At 54.5% G+C, this 21,062-nt stretch overlaps 2 protein-coding genes across 7 annotated transcripts; both read left to right on the forward strand.

Moving 5' to 3' along the window:
• The first annotated feature begins 4,979 nt into the window (after nt 1-4,979).
• Nucleotides 4,980-18,420, forward strand: CCDC9 (coiled-coil domain containing 9). 6 transcript variants are annotated; one of them, XM_036012469.1, is made up of 15 exons: nt 4,980-5,084; nt 6,713-6,786; nt 6,931-7,035; nt 8,555-8,656; nt 8,832-9,080; nt 10,699-10,782; nt 10,869-11,042; nt 12,014-12,195; nt 14,548-14,594; nt 14,700-14,832; nt 15,258-15,348; nt 15,431-15,839; nt 16,219-16,311; nt 17,260-17,309; nt 17,870-18,420. In XM_036012469.1, exons 2-15 carry the CDS (start codon nt 6,784-6,786, stop codon nt 17,885-17,887), a joined length of 1,740 nt encoding a protein of 579 aa, XP_035868362.1. In that variant the 5' UTR covers nt 4,980-5,084; nt 6,713-6,783; the 3' UTR covers nt 17,888-18,420. The 6 variants fall into 6 exon arrangements, with proteins under 6 accessions (XP_035868362.1, XP_035868364.1, XP_035868359.1 ...); XM_036012471.1 differs by lacking the exon at nt 16,219-16,311; XM_036012466.1 differs by lacking the exon at nt 17,870-18,420 and having other exon boundaries at nt 17,260-17,728.
• A 389-nt stretch (nt 18,421-18,809) lies between these two features.
• INAFM1 (InaF motif containing 1) lies at nt 18,810-19,696 on the forward strand. The gene has a single exon (XM_028530298.2). The coding sequence runs from the start codon at nt 18,917-18,919 to the stop codon at nt 19,337-19,339; it is 423 nt and encodes a 140-aa protein (XP_028386099.1). The 5' UTR covers nt 18,810-18,916; the 3' UTR covers nt 19,340-19,696.
• Nucleotides 19,697-21,062: the final 1,366 nt, after the last annotated feature.

Here is a 21,062-nt window from a genome sequence, read left to right on the forward strand (position 1 = left end):
GTCCTCCCAGGGTCTGCCCTCTGTGCGGGTCTGTGTCTTAATCTCTTCTTCTTTGTTTCAATCCTCTCCCGAGGATATGGTCATTGAATTTAGAGAGAGGGAAAGGGGGAGAGGGGACATCAATGTGAGGGAGAAACATCAATCAGTTGCCTCTTGTACGCACCCTGACCAGAAATTGAACCCACAACCTAGTTAGGTACTGTGATCAGGAATCAAACCCTCAACCCTTTGATGTATGGGATGACTCTTCAACCAACTGAGCCACCTGACCAGGGCCTTAATCTCTTCTTACAAGGACACCAGTCATAGTGGATTAGGGCCCATCCTAATAACCCCATTTTCACTTAACTTCCTTGGTAAAAGGCTTGGGTCCAAATAAGGTCACATTCTGAGGTATGGGGGTTTGGATGTCAACATATACATTTTAAGGGAGGTGGCAAACACAAATCAGCCCATAAGAGAGGCTGTAACGTTAAAGCATCTACAGACATTCTGGTACACACCATGTCTTTTGGTGAACATGGCCACGCATTTCTCTTGTGCAAATGCCTCGGAGTGAACTGGCCAGCTCATGGGGTATAAGCATGCGTGAACTGGAGCAGGACTGCCAAACAGTTCTCCAAGTGGCTGAAGTGTATTCCATTCTAACCCCTGGCATGGATGAGGGTTTCGGTTGCTCCGTATTCTTGTCAGCACTTGATAGTGTCAGTCTCTTGAATTTGAGACATTATGTGGTTGGTAAACACAAAATATTATTTGCATTTTTTTATTTTTAGAGAGGGGAGAGGAGGCAAAAAAAGAGGGAGAGAAACATCAATGTGTGGTTGCCTCTCATGCACCCCCCACTGGGACCTGGCCTGCAACCCAGGCATATGCCCTAGGCTGGGAATTGAACTGGCAGCTCTTTGGTTCATAGACTGGTGCTCAATCCACTGAGGCACAACAGCCAGGGTTATTTGCATGGTTTTAATAGAGCCTGAATTTCCCAAGGATGCAACTACTTCCTTCTAAGGAAAACTGTGGCATGTTTTGTTCACAGGGGTGCTCTGGCTGGTGTGGCTCAGTTGACTGAGCGATGGCCTGCGGACCAAAAGGTTGCTGGTTCAGTTCCCCATCATGGCATCTGCCTGGGTTGCAAGCCAGGTCCCCAGCTGAGGGTGTGCAAGAGGCAATTGATCAATGTTTCTCTCCCTCATTCCTCCTCCCATCTCTCTAAAAATAAAATACTTAAAAAAAGAAATCAGCCCTGGCTGGAGTAGCTCAGTGGATTGAACACGGGCTGTGAACCAAAGTGTCACAGGTTCGAATCTCAGTCAGGGCATATGCCTGGGTTGCAGGCCATGGCCCCCAGCAACCGCACATTGATGTTTTTCTCTCTCTCTCTTTCTCCCTCCCTTCCCTCTCTAAAAATAAATAAATAAAATCTTAAAAAGAAAAAAAAAGAAAAGAAATCAACTAGGGGCTATGCACCATTTCTGGTAACCCTGTCCCCACTGCAACTCCACTCTAGACATCAAAATCACATCAAAGTGTTTCAGCCCTGGCTGGGGTCGCTGGTGGTTCCGTTCCCAGTCAGGGCGCATTCCTGGGGTGCAGGCCAGGTCCTCAGTGTGGGGCTCATGAGAGGTAACCACACATTGATGTTTCCCTCCCTTCCCCTCTCTCTAAAAATAAATAAATAAAATCTTTTTAAAAATTCAAAGTGTTTCACTACAGCCTGTGTCAATCTACTGTCCTGGCTGCTGCGTTCACACGCGCCCACATGCACACACACCCACGTGCACACAGAGCCCCTTCTCAAAATCTCAGCTGTAACCAGAGGGTGTCGACCATATTCCATTGGCGCTTTTTCAAATTCCCTTACACTCAAACACATTCATTACAAGTAGGTAAAAGCATTTGACCATTTATCTTTTCCAGGGTGGTTGTGCTAGTGCCTTTGTACATGTTTTGCTTTATTATAAATTACTTTCATTTCTCCTTTATGTTACAGTTAGATTATTATATTGATTTTTACAATGATATATGCTAGTGGGACATACTATCCATGCATTTCATTTCGGGAGAGTAAAAGGAGTGCTAGGAAAATCGCTTTTGTTGTAAAGGGCGTTTGGGAAACCATGGGGCTGGGATCCACTGACCCAATGGGCTGGGGAGATTGTGAGTGCTCCAGGAGGTCAGGCTGCTTCAGTTGTTCATTACATACTGAGAGCTACTGTGTGCACAGCCCTGGGCTCTTCTGGGCTGGGGACACAGTGTTGACACAGACAACCCAGCCCTGCCCCTGCAGGGCTCAGAGTCTGGGGGTATACAAGCCCATTCCCCAACAATGAGGATGCTGAATGGGCTGGCCTGGGATGAAGGAATGTAGCAGAGGTAGGACAGCCCAGAGGGCCATCTGCCCATTTGCAGTCAGGGAGGGCTTCCTGGAAGAGGTGATGATATCTGAGCTAAGTCTTCAGGATAAAGAGGACTTAACTAGAAGAAAAGGCTAGAAGGGTATCCCAAGCAGGAGGAACAGCCTGTGCTGAGGCCCAGACAAGAGGGAGAATGTGTTGTCTTCAAGGAACGAAAAATACTGTGCCCTGGGCAGCCTCCTTCTGTCTGAAGTGGAGGCTTTACAGTGAGGCTGCTGGGCCCTCCCTTCCATGACTGTCCAATGCCCTGGGAGGCCCTGGAATTTTCTCTCATATTCTTTTGTTCTTTTTTTTTAAAGATTTTATTTGTTCATTTCTTCTTTTTTAACTTTCTCTTTTTTTAAGATTTTATTTATTTTTAGAGAGGGAAGGGAGATAGATAGATAGATAGATAGAATATCAATGTGCGGTTGCTGGGGTCATGGCCTGCAACCCAGGCATGTACCCTGACTAGGAATCGAACCTTCGACACTTTGGTTTGCAGCCCGCACTCAATCCACTGAGCTACGCCAGCCAGGGCTTATTTGTTCATTTCTAAAGAGAGGGGAAGGGAGGCAGAAGGAGATGGATAGAAACATCGATGTATTGGATGTGCAAGAAAAACATCAGTGTGTGGTTGCCTCTCATGCGCCAACTAGGGACCTGGCCTGCAATCCAGGCATGTACCCTGACTGGGAATCAAACCAGTAACCTTTTGATTTGCACACCAGCCTTCAACCCACTGAGCCACACCAGCCAGCACATGTTTGTTTTCTTCAGGAGGGTTTCCAAATTGTGTAAACTTCAGGCCCTATATAACCTGGGTCCACCTCTGTTCCTTTTGGCTTTATAGTAAATTAACCTTTGATCCAGCAATTTGTCTTTTTAGAAGTCACAAACGGTCTCCATTTATTGAGAACTTACAATTTTTCAGGCCTTGTGCCAGGCACTTTATATGCAGTAACTCACTGATCATTGAATTCTGCACAACAGACTAGAAGGGAGGTGTCACAATGTCTGTTTCACAGACGAAACAGCCGAAATCCAAAAAAGTGTCCTACATTCCCCAAGGTCACAGTCAGTAAGTGACAGAGCCAGAATACACACCCGTGCCTCCTGGCTTCAGAAGGTCCACACTCCACAGTCTTCACCATAACATTGTGAGTTCTCTTTGAGCAAAGTTATGGATCATATACCCAGAAAGACGTGTGCTTCCAGAAGTTCAAGGCAGCATCGTGGGCAATCTCCCCTAACTGGGAACTACTCAGACATCCGTGAGGCCAGGTGGAGCAAATTATGGCCATCTGCAGGACAGAACATTACCCAGCAGTTTGAAAGCTTGTGAACTTTCCCTTGTTAGGTTAAAGATATAGAATTTCAGTCTTTTTATTTTTATTAACAAACAGCCATCTTTTTTTTAAGTTTTTTTTTAGACTTCATTTATTTTTAGAGAGGGAAGGGGAGGAGAAGGAGAGAGAGAGGGAAAGAGAGAGAGAGAGAAACATCAATGTGCGGTTGCTGGGGGCCATGGCCTGCAACCTAGGCATGTGCCCTGACTGGGAATCGAACCTGTGATGCCTGGTTCACAGCCCGTGCTCAATCCACTGAGCTATGCCAGCCAGGGCTAGAATTTCAGTCTTTTTTAAAAGAGACCTTATTTATTTGTTCAGAGACATGGGAAGGAAGGGAGAAAGAGAAACATTGATGTGAGATAGAAACATCAATCAGTTGCCTTCTGCACATCCCCAACCCAGGACCCAATCTGCAACCCAGGTGTGTCCCCTGACTACAATCGAATCGGTGACCTTTTGCTTTTTGGGACGATGCCCAACCAACTGAGCCACACCGATCAGGGCCACCTTCCATGTTTTAAGTTGCAAAATATAAGTACAGTACTGGCAACCTCAAGAAATCTGGTCTGCCCATTTATAACTGTCATCACCTCCTATATGTTTTACAGAGCTTTTATTATTGTTTACAATCATTGGTTTATTACATCTTAAGTTGTGGTTAATGCATAATCTCCTGGACTCTGCAGCCAAATCCAGGTGATTCGTAGCTTCTTTCAGTTCCTGCAATACACCAAGCTCACTCACCATAGGGCCTTTGCTCAGGCTGTGTGCCCTTTGCCTGGACAGCCACCCCCTATCACCCTCAGGCCTCTCCTCCCGCCCGTCGTACAAGGCCTCGCACACATTTCTGTTAACAGTTCCCGGTTATTTCGCATTTTCTTGTGCCTTCCCACGTGAGAGTAGGCTGGGGTCTGCCTCATTCATCTCTTTGACACCCCCATTTCTCCCAGCACAAGCCTGGCAGGTCAGGCTTCCAGGAGTCATTGACCAGTGCCTGGCACGGACCTAGTTATAGGAACCAGGAAGTAGGGGGAGCATGTAGAGGCCAGAGAGGAAGGATGGTGTCTCCATTCTCTAAAAGAAGCTAATCCAGGCGGAAGGAAGTTGAACAAACTTGCTGAACACCCTTGAGGACCAGCTGCACCCACTTCCGCGTCCACCCGTGAGGGCGCGGCGCCTTTAAGGATCCCGGAAACGGGTCGCAGGACCGGAAGTCGTTCTCTTTATTTCCCCTCTTCACGTGGTGCGGGTGGGAAGTGACGCGCGCGGCCCGGGAGCTGCGGACGCGGAGGCCGACGGAGCCGGAGTCGCAGACGCTGCGGGGTCTCCGGGACAGGTGACCGGGAAAGGGTCCGAGAGCGCGCCTGAAGAGGGCGGGGCCTGACGCTCCACGTGGGGGGAGCGAGCGCGGGCTGGGGAACGCGCAGCCCGCGGGGGCGGGGTCAGGGTACTCTGCGGGGGGCGGAGACAGGACGCCCACATGGGAAGCTAGAGGGGCGCTGGCGGGGCGGGACGTTAGCGGGTGGGAAGGGCCTGCGCGTGGGTGGGCAGCTGGGGGTGGGGCCAAAAAGTTGTGCTCGTGCTGGAGGTGGGGCCAAAATTGCCCCGAGAGCTAGGGGGCGGGGCCTGTAAGCTGGCGGAAAACACGGGAGGCGGGCCAGAAACTTTTGCCTAATCTGGAGGTGGGTCCGGATTGTTGGTGGGGCAGTCGGGGCGGATCTAGAGGCTGACGTAAAGGGGAGGGCGGGGTCAAAGTTGCGGTGATCCATGGGCGGGTCCAGAGTCCTGGAGGGGCATGCTGAAGTGGAGCCAGAAAGTTTTGCCGAAACCAGAGGCGAGGTCGGAGCTTTGGCCTGGAAGCCGGCATCCTAGTCTGAATCTTGGCTGGGGTGTCCGGGGCGAGGCCAGATGTAGACGCAACGAGGCGGCGGCGGGAGCCATGGGGCATAACCAGAAAGTCGTTGGGCAAATGGGAGGCGTGGCCAGAGCGATAGCTGGCGAGCCGGGGCGGGCCAGAGTAATGACGCGAGGAGGGGGCGGGTTCCAACTGTTGCTTAGGGACCAGGGGGCGGGTCCAGAGGATTGGCTTGGAAAGTCAGAACGGGGCTACCTCAATGACGCATGTGTGGGCGGGGCCAGAAAGTTTGTTCTGGCCTGGGGGCGGGGCCGTGGCGTTTCCTGACTGGGTAGAAGCTGGAACTTCTCCCTGGAAAGCCACGGGCTGGCGGGGAAGTTTTGTCTGCATCGGGGCTGGGAGAATTTTCACTGGGGCGTTCGGGCCAGGCTCGGGGAGCCTCGCCAGTGGGTACCAAACCTGTTTTGAAATCTTTGCACTGGGGCAGTGGCACTTTCTGGGGATGGTGGGCACGTGGCTAGGACAGCCCTGAGGGAGGCATGGGTTTAGGATGTTCTTTGAAGGTCAGGGCAGCCTCTAGGAGTGGCGTTCCAGCTTTCTATTTTTTTGAGTGTGGGGTTATGGGATGTTTCTGAACCTTTCCTGGGAAAGAGGTGGACCTATAATGTTCACAGGGAGGTGGGCCTGAAACTTCCATGTACAGGTTCGGGTGAGAGCATGTAGTGAAAACTTTCTTTAGATGGAGGCCCGTGTTCAAACTCTCAGCACAGGATTGTAGGGGCTGGACTAGGAAACTTCGTTTGGAAGGAAGCAGCATTAGATGGGTTGTTTTTGGTTTTTGTTATAGCGGTGGAGTGGAGCCAGAATTTTCCCAAGGTGGGTGTGACTCCAGTGTTTACTTGGAAATGGGTGGGTCTAAAGGTTAACTGGGGCTGGAGCCTAAATTTTCCAGGTAAGGGGGCCAGCTAGTATTTCATGAAGAGCACTTGAGAGTGAGGACTAGATTTCTTTTGTGGTACAGGTGTGTGTGTAACCCAGGATGGGAGAGAGGAAGCAGATTGGCGGGGCGGGGGCATTGGCCATAGTTTTTCTGTTCCTTTTGCCCTTAGGAACCCCCAGTGCTGTGTGCTGATTCTTCAGGGAAGTTTTACTGGAACCCTGGCCCCAGCCAGTGAGCAGAATGGTGAGATAGCAAGTCTGGAGTTTGAGTTCTGGAGCAGGGGCTTGGGAGGAGGGGACCCGGGTGCCAGAATCAGCCTCTGGATTGAATGTCATTGGGATGGGTATAGGTTTTTCTTACAGTCTCTCAGTGGTTTTCCTATCTCAGTCAGCCACGCTGGATCTGAAATCAAAGGAAGAGAAGGATGCTGAATTGGACAAGAGGATCGAGGCTCTTCGGCGGAAGAATGAGGCCCTCATCCGGCGCTACCAGGTGCCCTAGCCCCGCCCTGGGAGACCCCATCCCCTCTCCTCCCCGCAGTGAGTTTCCCTCACCTCTCCCTTCCTTCAAACCTTTTCATGGTTCCCCTTCACTCTCCGGATAAAAGCCAAAGGCCTTAGCCTGCCATTCTTTCCTTCATGCCATCATTCCATCATTCATTCAACAAGGCCTTCACAGTACCAGGCCCTGTGCCAAGTGGTGCTGGGGAGACAGCTGTGACTGAGACAGCCCTGTCCCTCCAGGGTTGACAGTCCAGTGGGGGCACAGATCTGTCTTTGGTCAGCGATGACCCAGGGTGGGCAAGGCTGGGATGGGGGAGTTAAGAGGTCTTTGGGAACCCAGAGGGTGTACTTCCCCCAGCCGGCAGGATATTAGGGAGGGCTTCCTGGAGGAGGGGATTCTGAGACCTGAAGGGGGAACATACACTAGCCAGTTGAAAAAGAATGCAGAACATATTTTAAACAGAGGAAACAGTTTGTATAGAAACTTGGAGTTTAAAGTTAGAATGTCAGTTGGGGATGTTGACCTGGAGAGGGCAGCAGGGGCCAAGCTGAGAGATTGGACTTTTTCTGGAGGGTGCTGCACGACCATGGAGGACTTTGAGAGGAGTGGGGCCAGGTCAGAATAGCTTTTTAGGATGGCTCCTCTGGCACCCCTGTGGTGGTGGATGGGAGGAGGCAATAGTGGAGACCAGAGCCCAAGGAGGAGCCTGAGGCTGGGACCTTGGGGGGAGAGGAGGCGCCTGTTTGGGTCAGGGCTGTTGGTAGGGACTCAGGGACCTCAGTGATGGGAGGTGGGGAGGAGGGCAGAGAGTACAGGACAAGGCCTAGGTCCTTGCCAGAGGAAAAAGAGTAGGCTGTGGGGCTGTCCCTGAGAGGAGGGACTGGGAGGAGGGGTTTCATTCATTCATTCATTCATTCATTTAAAAAATCATATTGAGTTTCTGTTGTATGTCAGGCAGTGTTCTAAGTTTGGGTATACATGAGTGAACAAAGCAGATAGAAGCCCTGTCCTCTGGCAGATTCTGTTGCAGGGGGACGGAGACAATAGGCAAAATATACATAACGCTAGGTATGCATGGGGGAGGGGCAAGAGAATGGCAGGGGAACTGGTTTCTATAAGCTTGTCAGGAGAGGCCGCCCTGAGAGGGGGAACAATTGAGCAGAGACCTGGAGAAAGTGAAAGACTAAAGAATCTCTGGGGGAAGAGTGTTCCTGGCAGAGGGAACAGCAGGTACAAAGGCCCTGAGGCAGGTCTGAGCAGATCAGACCATAGGCTGTGGGGGAGCCTGTGGCTCTTACTCACAGACAGGCAGGTACCATGGGAGGGTCCTGAGCAGGTGAGTTGTGTGCTGCTGCTTTGGGGAAGATACCAAACTGGCCAGCTTACCCATCTAGAGCTCAGGAGAGAGACCTGGGCTGGGGCCAGACTTGGGAGAAATTCAGGGGGCTGTGGGAGTCTGCCATGCTCAGGACCCTGACGCTCGCCTACCTCTGGTGTCCGCTCCTAGGAGATTGAGGAGGACCGTAAAAAAGCAGAACTCGAGGGTGTAGCTGTGACAGCTCCCCGGAAGGGCCGCTCGCTGGAGAAGGAGAATGTGGCAGTTGAGGTGGTGAGTTCCACACCAGTGTGGGGGACGCCTGAGGACAGGGTGAGGGAGAGAGCTGATCCCTGAAAGCCCTCCCAGTTGCCCCAGGCCTGTGGGTGGCATTCATCCTGGCAGCTGCCCCTAGCCGTCCAGTCCCCCTGCCTCAGTAACTGGACTTTTCCTCTCTCCTGCCTTCTAGGAGAAGAACCAGGGTCCCTCCCGCAGGACTCCTGGGACCCCCCGGCCTCCAGGGCCCAGCAGGGGAGGCCGGACTCCCCCTCAGCAGGGAGGCCGGACAGGCATGGGCCGGGGGTCCCGCAGCTGGGAGGACAGTCCGGGGGAGCAGCCCCGAGGTGGAGCTGGGGGCCGTGGCCGGCGGGGCCGAGGCAGAGGGTCCCCTCATCTCTCTGGAGGTGGAGATGCCTCAGCTGCTGACCGCAAATCCAAGGTAGGAGCCAGAAGGGGCCAGAGACCTCAGCCTGAGGCTCTCCATTGTCATTCGTCCCTCTTCCTACTGTCAAAGGGACCGCTTGCCCAGTTGTCCATCCTTCTGTGTCTCTGCCTCGATTTCAGTCCCTCCATCTGGCTCTTTCTCTCTCACTTCCCTGACCAGTGCTTGTGTGGACTCTCCCTGGCTCTTCCCACCTGCCTTCCTCCCCTCCCCCACCTCTTCCTTCTCTTGCCAGCACTGTCCATGTGTCTGTCTCTGTCGGGCTCTGTGTGTCTGCATTCTCCGTCCAGTGCATGTGCTTTCTCTCATCTGTCTCGCTCCCTGCATTTGTTTGTGGGGAGCAGTGATGCTCTTTTTTTTTTCTTTAGATTTTTTAAAAATGTTTTTTTAGAGAGGAAGGGAGGGAGAAAAAGAGGGAGAGAAACATCAGTCAGTTGCCTTCCGCACGCCCCTAGCGAGGGGCCTGGCCTGCAATCCAGGCATGTGCCATAACTGAGAATTGAACCAGTGACCTTTTGGTTTGTGGGATGATGTCAGCCCACTGAGCCACACCAGCCAGGGCACAGCAGTGACGTTCTTATTGTAACTACTCCCACTGCTCTGACACACAGGCTCGCAGGGTGGGAGACTGTGTACATAGTGGCTCGGAGCCCCCCATGCACTTGGGGTCACCCCAGTTCTATTTGTTCCTTGTCCTTGGGTAGCTCATTTCCCCTCTGGAAGCTTCTGGGTGCTCACTCTTAAGTGGGAAGAGTATCTGGTTTAAAGGTTACTATAAACATTCTATGACATCAGACATTGAAACCCTCAGAGTAAGTGCTGAAGGAACGGGGCTCATGGGTGTTTATCATTTGCGTATGCTAAGCTGCTATAACAAAAAGGCCGCAGTTAAATGAAGTGGAAGTGTGTTTCTCTCTTGTGTGCCGAGCTCTGGCAATGAAAGTGTCACCTCGAGCAGCTTGGCTGTGTGCTCGTGTAAAATTCGGTTACCGTGGAGGAAGGGGAGGATGGATTGTTGGGGGGTGGTCACCAAGCCATCTGCCCAGGTATCACTGTGGTTATTGTCATCATTACTGTAGCAGCCGTGGTGCATCTGGGTCCCCCAGCCCCTCCCAGGTTCCATGTTTTGCTAGAAAGAGTCCCAGCTGAGCTTTATTACAGTGAAAGACTCCAAAGCAAATCAGCAAAGGGGAGAAGTGCATGGGCTGCCCTCTGGGGAGGCCCGCTCGCCCAGTGGGGTCAGATAGGTCGCATTTAATTGCTCAAGCACTGAGCTGTGACAGTGTACCTGAAAGGCCGCCTTCCAGGGACTCAGTAGAGACCTAGTGTCCAGGTTTTTATTGGGGGCTGGCCATGTAGGTCCCCTTTGATTGTTGTATATCCAAATTCCCAACCCCAGAGTGGCGTTCAGCATGCACCACAGCGTTGGTACAAACTATGGAGGCGCGGTGAGCCCCCTATCATGAACTTGCCTGAGAACGCGGTGGAGCCAAATTCCCAGACCCCGGCCAAGGGCTGGCCTTTAAAGCAGCAGACACTCAGGCCGGTCATGTTAACTCTAAAGCACAGAGAGCTGAGTGGTTCTTTCTGACACCGGTGTCTCTCCCGCCCCCAGGAGTGGGAGGAGCGGCGCAGGCAGAACATCGAGAAGATGAATGAAGAGATGGAGAAGATTGCGGAGTATGAGCGCAACCAGCGGGTCAGTGCCAGGGTGTCCCCCACGTGGGGCAGAGCTGTCTGGGCCAGGTGAGCCTGCCAACCCCTGATCGATTCCCGTGCCCTCAGGAAGGCATGCTGGAGCCCAACCCGGTGCGGAACTTCCTGGATGACCCCCGGCGGCGTGGAGGGCCCCAGGAGGAGCCTGAGCGGGACCGAAGGGAAGGCAGCCGCCGGCACGGGCGCAACTGGGGTGGTTCTGACTTTGAGCGGGTGCGCTGTGGACTGGAGCAGGAGCGGCAGGTGGGTGCTGCAGCCGGACTCTCACTTCAGCAGCGAAGGTTCCTGCGTGTGCGCTGAACGCCAGGCACAGTGGCGAGCGGGACAGACAGGGCGAGGCAGCCACTCTTTCACCCTAAATTGCTTGTTGGTTCTGGAGCCAGGACCACTGCTTTCTTTTGGCGATGTCCTCTCATTCCTAATATTAGTAATATTTACTGCCCCTTGGGGTGCCAGGCACTGTCCCAGGTGCTGGGACAAAGGGATTTTTTTTTTAAGATTTTATTCATTCACTTAGAGAGAGAGGGTAAGAGAGGGAGAGAAACATTGATATGTGAGAGAAACATCGATTGGTTGTCCCTCATGTGCCCCCTGCTAGGGACCTGGCCCGAAATCCAGGCATGTGCCCTGACTGGAAATCGAACCAATGACCTTTTGGTTCACAGGCTGGTGTTCAACCCACTGAGCCACACTAGGCAGGGCGGGCCAAGGGTTTTAAACAGGCAAACCCTGGCTCTAATGAAATTTATTCTGGTGAAAGATAAATGAATGGATATATAATGAGATGTCAGGTGATACCAAATGTTGTGAAGAAAAATCTGGCAGGGTGAGGAGATAGATCTGGGAAGGCTTCTCTGAGGAGGTGCCACATAAGGAGACCTGGTTCTTTTTTTTTTTTTTTTAAGATTTTGTTTATTTATTTTTAGAGAGGGAAGGGAAGGAGCTAGAGAGAGGGAGAGAAACATCAATGTGCGGTTGCTGGGGGTCATGGCCTGCAGCCCAGGCATGTACCCTGACTGGGAATCGAACCTGTGACACTTTGGTTCGCAGCCCACGCTCAATCCACTGAGCTACGCCAGTCAGGGCAGGAGACCTGGTTCTAATTGCTGCCTGTGTGACCTTGGGCAGGTGGCTCTACCTGAGCTTGGAGGACTTGGGGTAGAGCGGGGCAGGTGGCAGAACAGGGCCCTGACTGCCTGTCTGCTGTGGGACAGGGCCGCCGGGCCGGCCCGGGCAGTGCCGGCGACATGACCCTGTCCATGACGGGCCGAGAGCGGTCGGAGTACCTGCGCTGGAAGCAGGAGCGGGAGAAGATCGACCAGGAGCGGCTGCAGCGGCACCGCAAGCCCACTGGCCAGTGGCGGCGGGAATGGGATGCCGAGAAGACTGATGGGATGTGAGTGTCATCCCTGCTCGCCCCTGTTTGGCCCCTTGACCTTGGCCCTGACTTCCACCTCCTTTGACTGGCTCTGGTGTCTCACTCCAGGGATCAGCTAGCAGTGGTTACGGCAGCACTGCCTGACCACCAGGTCTCAGTGGCGCATAAAAGCATTTCTTCCTGTGTGCATGGGTCAGCCGGGTCTAGCTAACCCAGGCCTGACTGTCCGCTGCAGGCCCGGGAGGGCTCGGCTTCTCAGAGCAGGTCAAACTCGGTTCTGCTGCACACGTGTTCTTCCTGGGGTCCAGGCTGAGGGGGGCAGCAGCCTGGGGAGGAGCAGGTCGTGACTCTGGTGGACGTTCAGGAGGGAGAGCGGGCACACTTCCCCATTCCATTAGCCAGCAGACCTAGCGTCTCCAGGGTAGGAACTTAACCTCCATCTCTAGTGGGTAGCACGGTGTGATTCCAGGGCCGAAGGCGTGGATGTCAGTTGTCAAGCATGGAGGGCAGGAAGAATTGCCAGCGGTGATTACACCTTTGCACCCTCCCTTCAGCCTGCTCCTCTGTGTCGACCAACCCAAACCCCTTGCCGCGGCAGCGTCGTTACCCTCGGGTCTGACTCTGTGCCCTTTCAGGTCCAGGAAAAACCCAGTTATTCAAACTTAAAGCAAAGGTATATTTTTGTTGTTGACAGGACAAACTTCCATATCAAATAGACGGAGAAGTTTCTGAAAGAGCCAAAGAAAGTCAGTCTTAAGATCAGCAGCTGTAGTTTTGATGCCAGCCTCTGTCCTTTGCTGCATTGGAACGTTTCACACCTGGAAGTTTTATTGTTGACGCAGACTTGAGAACGCAGGGGACCTTACTAGTGTGCCTGGCAGTCAGAGCGTTTATTTTTGGGTGGGAGCTAAGCATATCTTACATGCAAGCGTAAGATATACAAGGTGGGGCAAAAGTAGGTTCACAGTTGGGCATACGTGAAACAATCTATTCTTGTGTTGTTATTTATTAATTATTTTATTATTTTTTATACAAACAACTGTGAACCTATTGTTGCTGTAACCTGCATTTTATTGTTGCCAATCTTCCTAAAATGTAGGCAGCTTTTGGGGAGTTGTCCTCAGGGGTTAGGAATGAGAAATTGCCCTGAAGGGTGTGGCTCAGTGGGTTGGGCGTTGTTCTGCGAAGTGATAGGTCACCGGTTCAATTCCTAGTCAGGGCACCAAGGAAAAATCAACAACAACAAAAAAACCCAAAAAGAAATTGTTTTTCTTTCTTTCTTTTTTTGAAGAGAGGGAGAGAAACATCAGTGTGTGGTTGCTTCTTACATGCCCCCCACTGGGGACTTGGCCTGCAACCCAGACATGTGCTCCAGCTGGGAATCAAACCAGTGACCCTTTGGTTCGCAGGCTGGTTCTCAATCCACTGAGCTATACCAGCCAGGGCTGTTTTTCTCCTGTGTCCCCAAAGCAGCCTGTACCAAGTCTCATTAACACGTGCACACTGACTTTGTTAGCACGTGTTTTTTGAGTCCTTTCCATGTGTCACAGCAGGTTTTAGGTGATGGGGATACAGCAGTGAATAAAACACTTCTGGCTTCATGGAACTTGGAGACTAGTGGGGAAGACAGGTCATGAGTAGATCTAATGTCAGGTGGAGGAATAATGAAGCAAAGGGATGGAGGCTGTTGTTTTAAACCTGGGTAATGTATATAATAAGATAAAATTGTTTTATTTCTTTAAATTCTTTTTAAAATATTTTATTTGTTGATTTTTTTAGAGGGGAAGGGAAGGAGGAAGAGGGGGAGGGAAACATCAATGTGTGGCTGCCCCTCAAGCACCCCCTACTGGGGACCCACCCTGCAAGACAGACATGTGCCCTGACTGGGAATCGAACCGGTGACCCCTTGGTTCTCAGACTGGCACTTGACACACTGAGGGCAAGATACGGTTATTTTAGATGGGGATTTAGGAAGGCCTCTGAGCTGAGGTCTGAAGGAGGTGAGGGAGCAGGCCATTGAAATATCTGGAGAAGAGTGTCCCAGCAGCAGCAGGTGCAAAGGCCCTGAGGCAGGGGTCCCTCGTAGTAGAACCTGCTTAGCTGGGACAGTGGGAGATAATAATAGGAAATGAGGCCAGACAGGAAGCGAGGGATCATGTACTTCCCAAATTTTTTTCCAGAGGGTTCAAATACTGAATTTCTTCGTTCTGTATTTGTCATGTGATGTCAGACTTGCCTCTTGTCCATCACCTGCTCCTGTCCCCCTTCTAATTGGTGGCCCCCGTTCGGTTGAACATCTCTTCTCCTATGATCTTGATTCCCTTTCTTGCTTCCCCCAACTGTCTGCTCACCTTTTTTCTCTCTCCCCAGGTTCAAGGATGGCCCAGGCACTGCTCATGAACCAGCCCACCGCTACGGTGAGTGGGTGTCCCTGGGTGGGGTGAGGCAGCTGGCTGGGTCAGATGTGGGGGGTGGTTTGTGCCATGTTCTCTACCCCTCACCCCTCCTGCGTTCTGTTGCAGATGACCAGGCCTGGGCCCGGCCCCCCAAGCCCCCCACTTTCAGGGAGTTCCTGTCCCAGCACAAAGCTGAGGTCAGCCGCAGGAGGAGGAAGGGCAGCCGACCCCAGGCCAAGGCGGTGCCTCGTGCCTACAGGTGGGGGCGCCATTCCCTGCGCATGCACACACCCCCCGGCGGGACTGCGTGGCCCATACTTGCTCGTTCTCCTGCTTGGGTGTTTGTGGGTCTGTGTCTCTCCAGGAACTTGTCTCTCTGTAGGTCAGATGCTTGGTTTGGGGGGTCTCTCCACTTTACCCCATCTCTCCCCTCTTCTTCTCCCACCCATTTCTCCTTCTGCTATCTGGTTCCCCCACCAACTGCCTGTCCCCGACACCCGAAGACACACACCCGCCGTTTCCTCCTGAGTATCCCGTCACACCCATCCTGTATGGAAATCTTGAAACACCTTGCATTCCCTAAGTCGAATTTTGTACCTCTGCTCTGGGAAGGAGTGAGAGGTGGGAAGCCCCTTCCTCCTGTCCCCACCCAGGTCTCACAACCCTTTCCTCTGACCTCCCCAGTGACCATGATGACCGCTGGGAGACGAAGGAGGCAGTGTCCCCAGCTCCCGAGGCCCCACAACACACTCCCTTGGAGGAGACGCCCACACAGGTAAGGTGGCCTTATTTCTGGGGAGGGCGTGGGGGTGCTCGGGGCTCTGCCCTCTCTTCCACCTGCCCTGTGTTCCCCACAGCTGCCTGAGACCCCCGCCCCTGCCCCCCAGCCTCCTGAGGATCAAGGGGAGGAGGACCAGGGGGAGGAGGACCAAGGGGAAGAAGACGAAGGTGAGGATGAGGAGTGGGAAGATGTGAGTGAGGACGAGGAGGACATTGAGGAGGAAGAAGAGGCTGAGGAGGAGGAGGAGGAAGAGCCAGCTCAAGACCACCAACCCCAAGAGTCTGAGCCCACCGGGAACCCCGGCAGCAAGCAGGCCAGCAAAGAGCCCTTCAGGCCCGAGGAGCCCCCGCCAATTCCCCAGGCCCCTGCCACACCTTCCAGCCCCTTCTCGCCCCCTGGGGGCCACCAGCCTGTGTCTGACTGGGGTGAAGAAGTGGAGCTGAATTCTCCCGGAGCCACCCACCCGGCAGATGCCCTCTCTCCGGGTGAGGCCTGGCCCTTCGGATATGCATGAAGCTGTCTGCTTGTGTGTGTGTGTGTCCCAGGGGTGCCTGGGCCGGGGCACCGTGGGGCTGGGCCCTGGGATCCCATGTGCCCCACCACCCTGGCAACTAGGGAGGATCGTGCACACTGCTCTGTGTGCTGTCCTTACCGGCCTTTCCAATGCCTGCCCGCAGACGCCGCCCCTGCTCTGGACGTTCCAGAGCTCCCTCCCCAATAAAGAGTTCACATTCAATGACACTCACATTCCAATGACACTCCCCAGGTGTGCGCTTGAACCCCCCTCTCCATCAGGGCCTTCTGTCTCCGGGTGGGGGGCTACGTGGAAGGGGAAGGGCTTGACTGGGCCTCCTCCTTCTCCAGGAGGTGACCAGCCAGCCCCTGCCTCCCTGGAGAGTGCGCCTAGCCTCCCTGGAACCCAGAAAGCTGAAGAGGAGGGGTCTGAGGCAGCTCCAGGTGGGGGAGCCCTCGGGCCCTGGAGGTGGCTGCCTGCCTTCCTCTTTCTCCGGCTGAGGGGAGGGGGCGGAGGATGGAGTGGGGCTGGGCTCCATCACGGCTGTGTGCTGTAGCCACTGGTGGGGGGCGGGGTGGCGCTGGAACAGGGACCAAGGTCGGGGGTGGAGCTAAGGCTTGGAGTTCTGGGGCCTAGCGACTGGGGGCGGGGCTCTGGGGGTGAGGAGGTGGGGCCATAACGGCGTTAGAAATTAGAGGTGGTCCTGGAAGGGGTTTTCCGAAGTAACGCAAAGGCTAAGAGTGGGAACTAAGGACGGGAGTAGAAGTCAAAATAGGTTTTTTTTTAAATGGGGAGGGGCAGCGTAATGGCTTTAGCTGTGAGCTGGGTTAGATTTTCGAGGTGTGACTAAGTGGGGTCAATTGAATAGACCCTGTTAGAATTTGGGGTCTGACGGAGTAAAAGCCAGGGGCAGAACCCCGTTTCTCCACCTCCACCCGATGGAAGCCGGGTTGTAAAGCAGGCACTGCCCTCCCCCCACCCCAGGGGTGGGATTGGGACCTGGGGGCAGAGCCAAAGGGTAGAAGTCAGGAGGTGGGCAGGTGCAGGTGGGCAGTCACAGTGGAGGTAGGTTTAAGCCCGTGAGGCGGGGGTGGGCTGGGGTCGGAGAGGAGCGAGTGTAGGATAGTGGGTGAGGCCAGGGTACCCTAGCGCTTTTGCCATGTGTTGGCCAAGTGATTATGATCTCGCTATACCAATTTATTTTCTTGACTAAAAAGTTCTGCGGCTTCATGAGACCACTGCAAGGATTAAAGGAGACTGAGGCTCCTACACCATTTGGCGCTGGGGTTGGCTGTGGCCAGGCTCAATAGAGATGAGGGGCGGGGCTAGGCGGGAGGAGGGGGCGCGGGCGGGGACTGTTGCCCTCCGCTGACCGCCCCTTCTCTCCGCAGAAGTGGGCCGCGAAGGCCAGGAGACTGCGGAGATCACGGACTTCCAGAGGGTGCGTTTCTGCAAGGTGGTGGCGGCCGCCCCACCACCGGGGGCCGCCCGCTGACTGTGCCCTCCGACTCTGCACTAACTTCCCGCAGCCTCGCTCCTCTGTCCTCTGCTTCTGCCACGCTCCAGCCAGGAGAGGGTTAAATGTAAGGGGGGAGGAGCCAGGGACAGCTAACTGGGGTAGGGTCAGCTCAACAGCCGAGTCTCTCAAATGCGTGGCGCCATGGCACCTGGATGGCTGAGAAGCCTCCAAGTTACCCACCTATGGCGGCCCTGGTGGGTAGGTGCTAGCCTCCGGGAAGAGTTTCCCGCCTCTCGGACATTACATCTAAGGCGTGGCAGCTAGCCCGGGACTCTTCCGAAGGACTTGAATTACTCGGCCACCAGTTGTCTCTATTAAATGCAGCGCTTTCGCTAACCTTTGAACTGTGTTTCAGGCTGGGGTAGGGGGCGGGTGTGTGGCGTTGCTGTGCTTTGCAGGCTTTACCGTCGCGGAAGAGGCGCGAAGAAGGGGGTCTTCCTTCCTCCACCCTCCTGATTTGTCTTCCCTCCCCCCTCCTGCAGGCCTCCCCGAATTCCTGAAGATGCTGCTGGGAGGGCCCTGAAGCTTACCCGCCTTGATGGGGAGGGGGCGGCAGGAGGGGGTTGGTCTGCCTCTCCACGCTGTGCTCTCTACTCCCTGGAGCCCACTCTGAACCCTATGGCTTAGGGAGAGGGAGAAATGGAGGGTGGTGAGGGAAGAGCTGGGGGAGGGGCGTGATTGGAGTGTGAGGTGCAGCTGCAACTTCTGGGTGTGAGTTTACACCTTAGGACACATTTTGGAGAAGGAGGCTGTTTCCGTAATGGGCGTAGTTAGAGTTTCTGGGAGGGCCAGAATGGTGGGCGGGGTTAGGGCTTCCATTGGCATCAGGCTCTGGGGTGGGGCCACGGGAGCCGGTTTGGGTGGGAGTTCCTAACGCTGGTGTAGGGCGCAGCCACCTGTGGAGGGACTGATTAGAATTCCGTGCTGGAACGAGTGGAGTGCAGAGGAGAAAAGGAATAGAGCCTGGAATACAGAAGGTGAAGCGAGGGAGAGAAGAGGACGGAATCAAATGCTGGAGTATAGCCTCATTTTGTGTAAAATCAAGCTGGAACTGGAGTGAGGCTTGCAAGGGTCTAGCGTAGGGATGGGGATCGGAGCATGGCTAGATTACTGGAGGACTGAGTACCGGAAGAGACCGGGGTTAGAGCGCGGAGAGGAAGTCTCAAAAAGAGGACAGAGGAGCTAAGCCTCAGAGCGGGCTTGTATTTAAAAGGCGTGGGTATAATACAGAAGCCTCGCAGTAGTCAGCTGGGCCGACACCTGCCTTTGAGGGGAAAAAATAGGCATTGTAAATCTTGGGCGGGGCCAGGACGGCTTGGTTAAGCCTTAGCTTGATGCTGATTGGCCGGAGGCTGAGGAGGGGCGGGCCTGGAAAGCAGAGTTGGACTGACCCCGAGCAGGCGTGACCTGGCAGGGGAGCAGTTGGACCAGAAAGATTTAGGGCGGAGAGGCAGTCCTCCGAAAGGGGCTGGCCCTAGAGTGTGGGTGGGGTCTGCGCTGCCGCATCACAGGCAAAGTGGGCTGTGGAGATGCGGGGCACGAGCTGCGTGGGCGGCGGTGGCGAGAGCCCGGGTAGTTCAGGGCTGAGCGAAGGCCCGCGGGGTCGCTGGCTGCGCCTGGCCCCTGTCTGCGCCTACTTCCTCTGCGTCTCGTTGGCCGCGGTGCTGCTCGCTGTCTACTACGGTCTCATCTGGGTTCCCATGCGGCCCCACGCGGCCCCCGCAGGCCTGCAGCCGAGTGCGCCCTCCCCTCTGTGCGCTGCCCGCCAGGGTGCGCCGCCTGCACCGGCGCCCGCCGCTGCCTCCGTCTCTTGCCTCCTAGGAGTCCTTGGCGGGCCGCGACCCCAGCTTGAGCTGCCACGCAGCCGCCGCCACAGCGACCCCAGCCACCGCCCAAGCCACCAGATGCCCCGGGAGACGCAGGAAACCGTGGAGGGGCGAGGACCGGGGTAACCATCCCTTCCACCCCAAGTCGGCCGGACCGCCGGCCCTCAAGAGGACGTGCCCCCACCGTGGATGCAGGGTCCAGGCTGGGCCAAGACTCTCTTCATGAAATCGCCTGGTGCCTCTGGAGCTGTCATCCTCACGAATGGGGGGGTGAAGGGGAGCTGGCTCGGGGCCTCGCCCTTCGCAGCATCTCCGGTGTCTGGCTGGGTTCTCCACCATCTGGCAGAACACATCCTGACCTCTCTCTCTCCCCCGACCTTCCCTCCATAGGATCTGAGCACAGAGCCCACAGCCGCCCCCCCCCGCCCCCCCTGGATTGCGGTGTCCTTAGGCTCACCTGCAATAAACTCCTGTCCCAACTGCCTGGTGCTGTCGTCTTGTCTGCAGAGGTGGCTCCCCTCGCCAGTATGTGGGAAGTCTTTCCTGGCGTCTGATCTCTCTCTTTTGCCCTGGGGTGGGCTGAGTGTGTTCACCCCTTTGATAGGGGGTGCCCCTTTTCTTCTCCCGTCGTCATCATGTCGTTTTGGGGTTGGGGTGGGAGAAAGAGGCTTATTTGCAATAGGGTAGCTGAAGGTCAGACAGTATGAAGGACTTCATGATTTCTTTGCATGCTTGGAGCGGAGGGCAAGTGAGAAGCAGAGGATCCGCCCTCCTGTCTCAGCACAGGAGACCAGCTGAAAGGTGGGATGATTTCAAGCAAGAACAGGGGTTCTGGGGTTTACGCTTAGTGTAATTACAACATCGGGGACAGAGGCTAAGTCGCCTTGGGATGCCAGGATGCTGCTGGGCAGGGATGGTGCCTTCTTCCTGGGGTCTGAGGGGAGAGCACGGACAGCGCCGGTGGTGAGGTTTCTCCACCTCCCTGGAAGTCACAGAGGACGTGCTCTCAAAGCACTATGCTGCGTTTGAAGGTTAGTCCAAGCTCCGGGGCTGCAATGCTGCTGGTAAACCAAGGCAGAGAAACCCAGGCCCTGCTCAAAGAATCGGAGGTAGTTGAATCCATTTTCCTACCTAGAAGACTAAGGCCCGGCTCCGGTCAGGGCACTGGACCCTCCACACAGGGTGTGGTTTTCCTGGCCAGCACCTCCTTCGAACCGGAGACTTTCCCAGGAGGGCGAGGGCGAGCCTCCCGCTCAGACTGGAACATCTGTGGATCCCGACTGTGCCGGGCATGTCTGTCTTTCTCTTCACTCCCCTCTCCTCTCTGCTCATTCCCTGGAGGGTGTCTCCAGAAGGAAGGGGGACTCAGGAAGCCAGCACCCCTTTGTGGTAAGCTTAGGTGGTGGCTAGGGGTGCTAATTTGGGGGTCAAGATGTGCAGATTCAAATCCCAGCTTTTCCTCTCACTATCCGTGTGACTTTGGGCAGGTCTCTCAACCTCTGTAGTCTTGTAAAGTGAAAATACAATAATAGTATTTGTCTCATAGAATCTCTCTGGGGATCAAAGAAGCTAGGGCTCTTTGAACAGCATCACATTCTTCCTCTCCACTCGCCTCTGTCCCTCAGGGCTTTAAAAAGCAAAGCTTGGGTCCCAAGGTATTAAGTCAGCCCAAAGCTCTGGACACCAGCAGATGGTGGATTTAGAGAGAGGGATTTCACCTCTGTTCCCACCACCCCAACCACCATTTCTATGTTTCAGCTCTTCCCCTAGCCCTATTTCTTAAAACAAAAAACCCTCACCCATGGATATGTTTTTGATATTAAAGAGAAAGGAAGGGGGAGAGGGAAAG

Source organism: Phyllostomus discolor, chromosome 12 (genome assembly GCF_004126475.2).
Source record: "Phyllostomus discolor isolate MPI-MPIP mPhyDis1 chromosome 12, mPhyDis1.pri.v3, whole genome shotgun sequence".
In the NCBI taxonomy this organism is placed as follows: domain Eukaryota; kingdom Metazoa; phylum Chordata; class Mammalia; order Chiroptera; family Phyllostomidae; genus Phyllostomus; species Phyllostomus discolor.

What these genes read in the sequence shown, in the direction of transcription:
- CCDC9 (XM_036012466.1), top strand. An exon ending in GACTGGAGCAGGAGCGGCAG is followed by an intron (nt 11,043 to 12,013) that starts GTGGGTGCTGCA and finishes GCTGTGGGACAG; the next exon opens with GGCCGCCGGGCCGGCCCGGG. An exon ending in GCGGTGCCTCGTGCCTACAG is followed by an intron (nt 14,833 to 15,257) that starts GTGGGGGCGCCA and finishes TGACCTCCCCAG; the next exon opens with TGACCATGATGACCGCTGGG.
- INAFM1 (XM_028530298.2), top strand. Translation starts at nt 18,917, where the DNA reads ATGCGGGGCACGAGCTGCGTGGGCGGCGGTGGCGAGAGCCCGGGTAGT.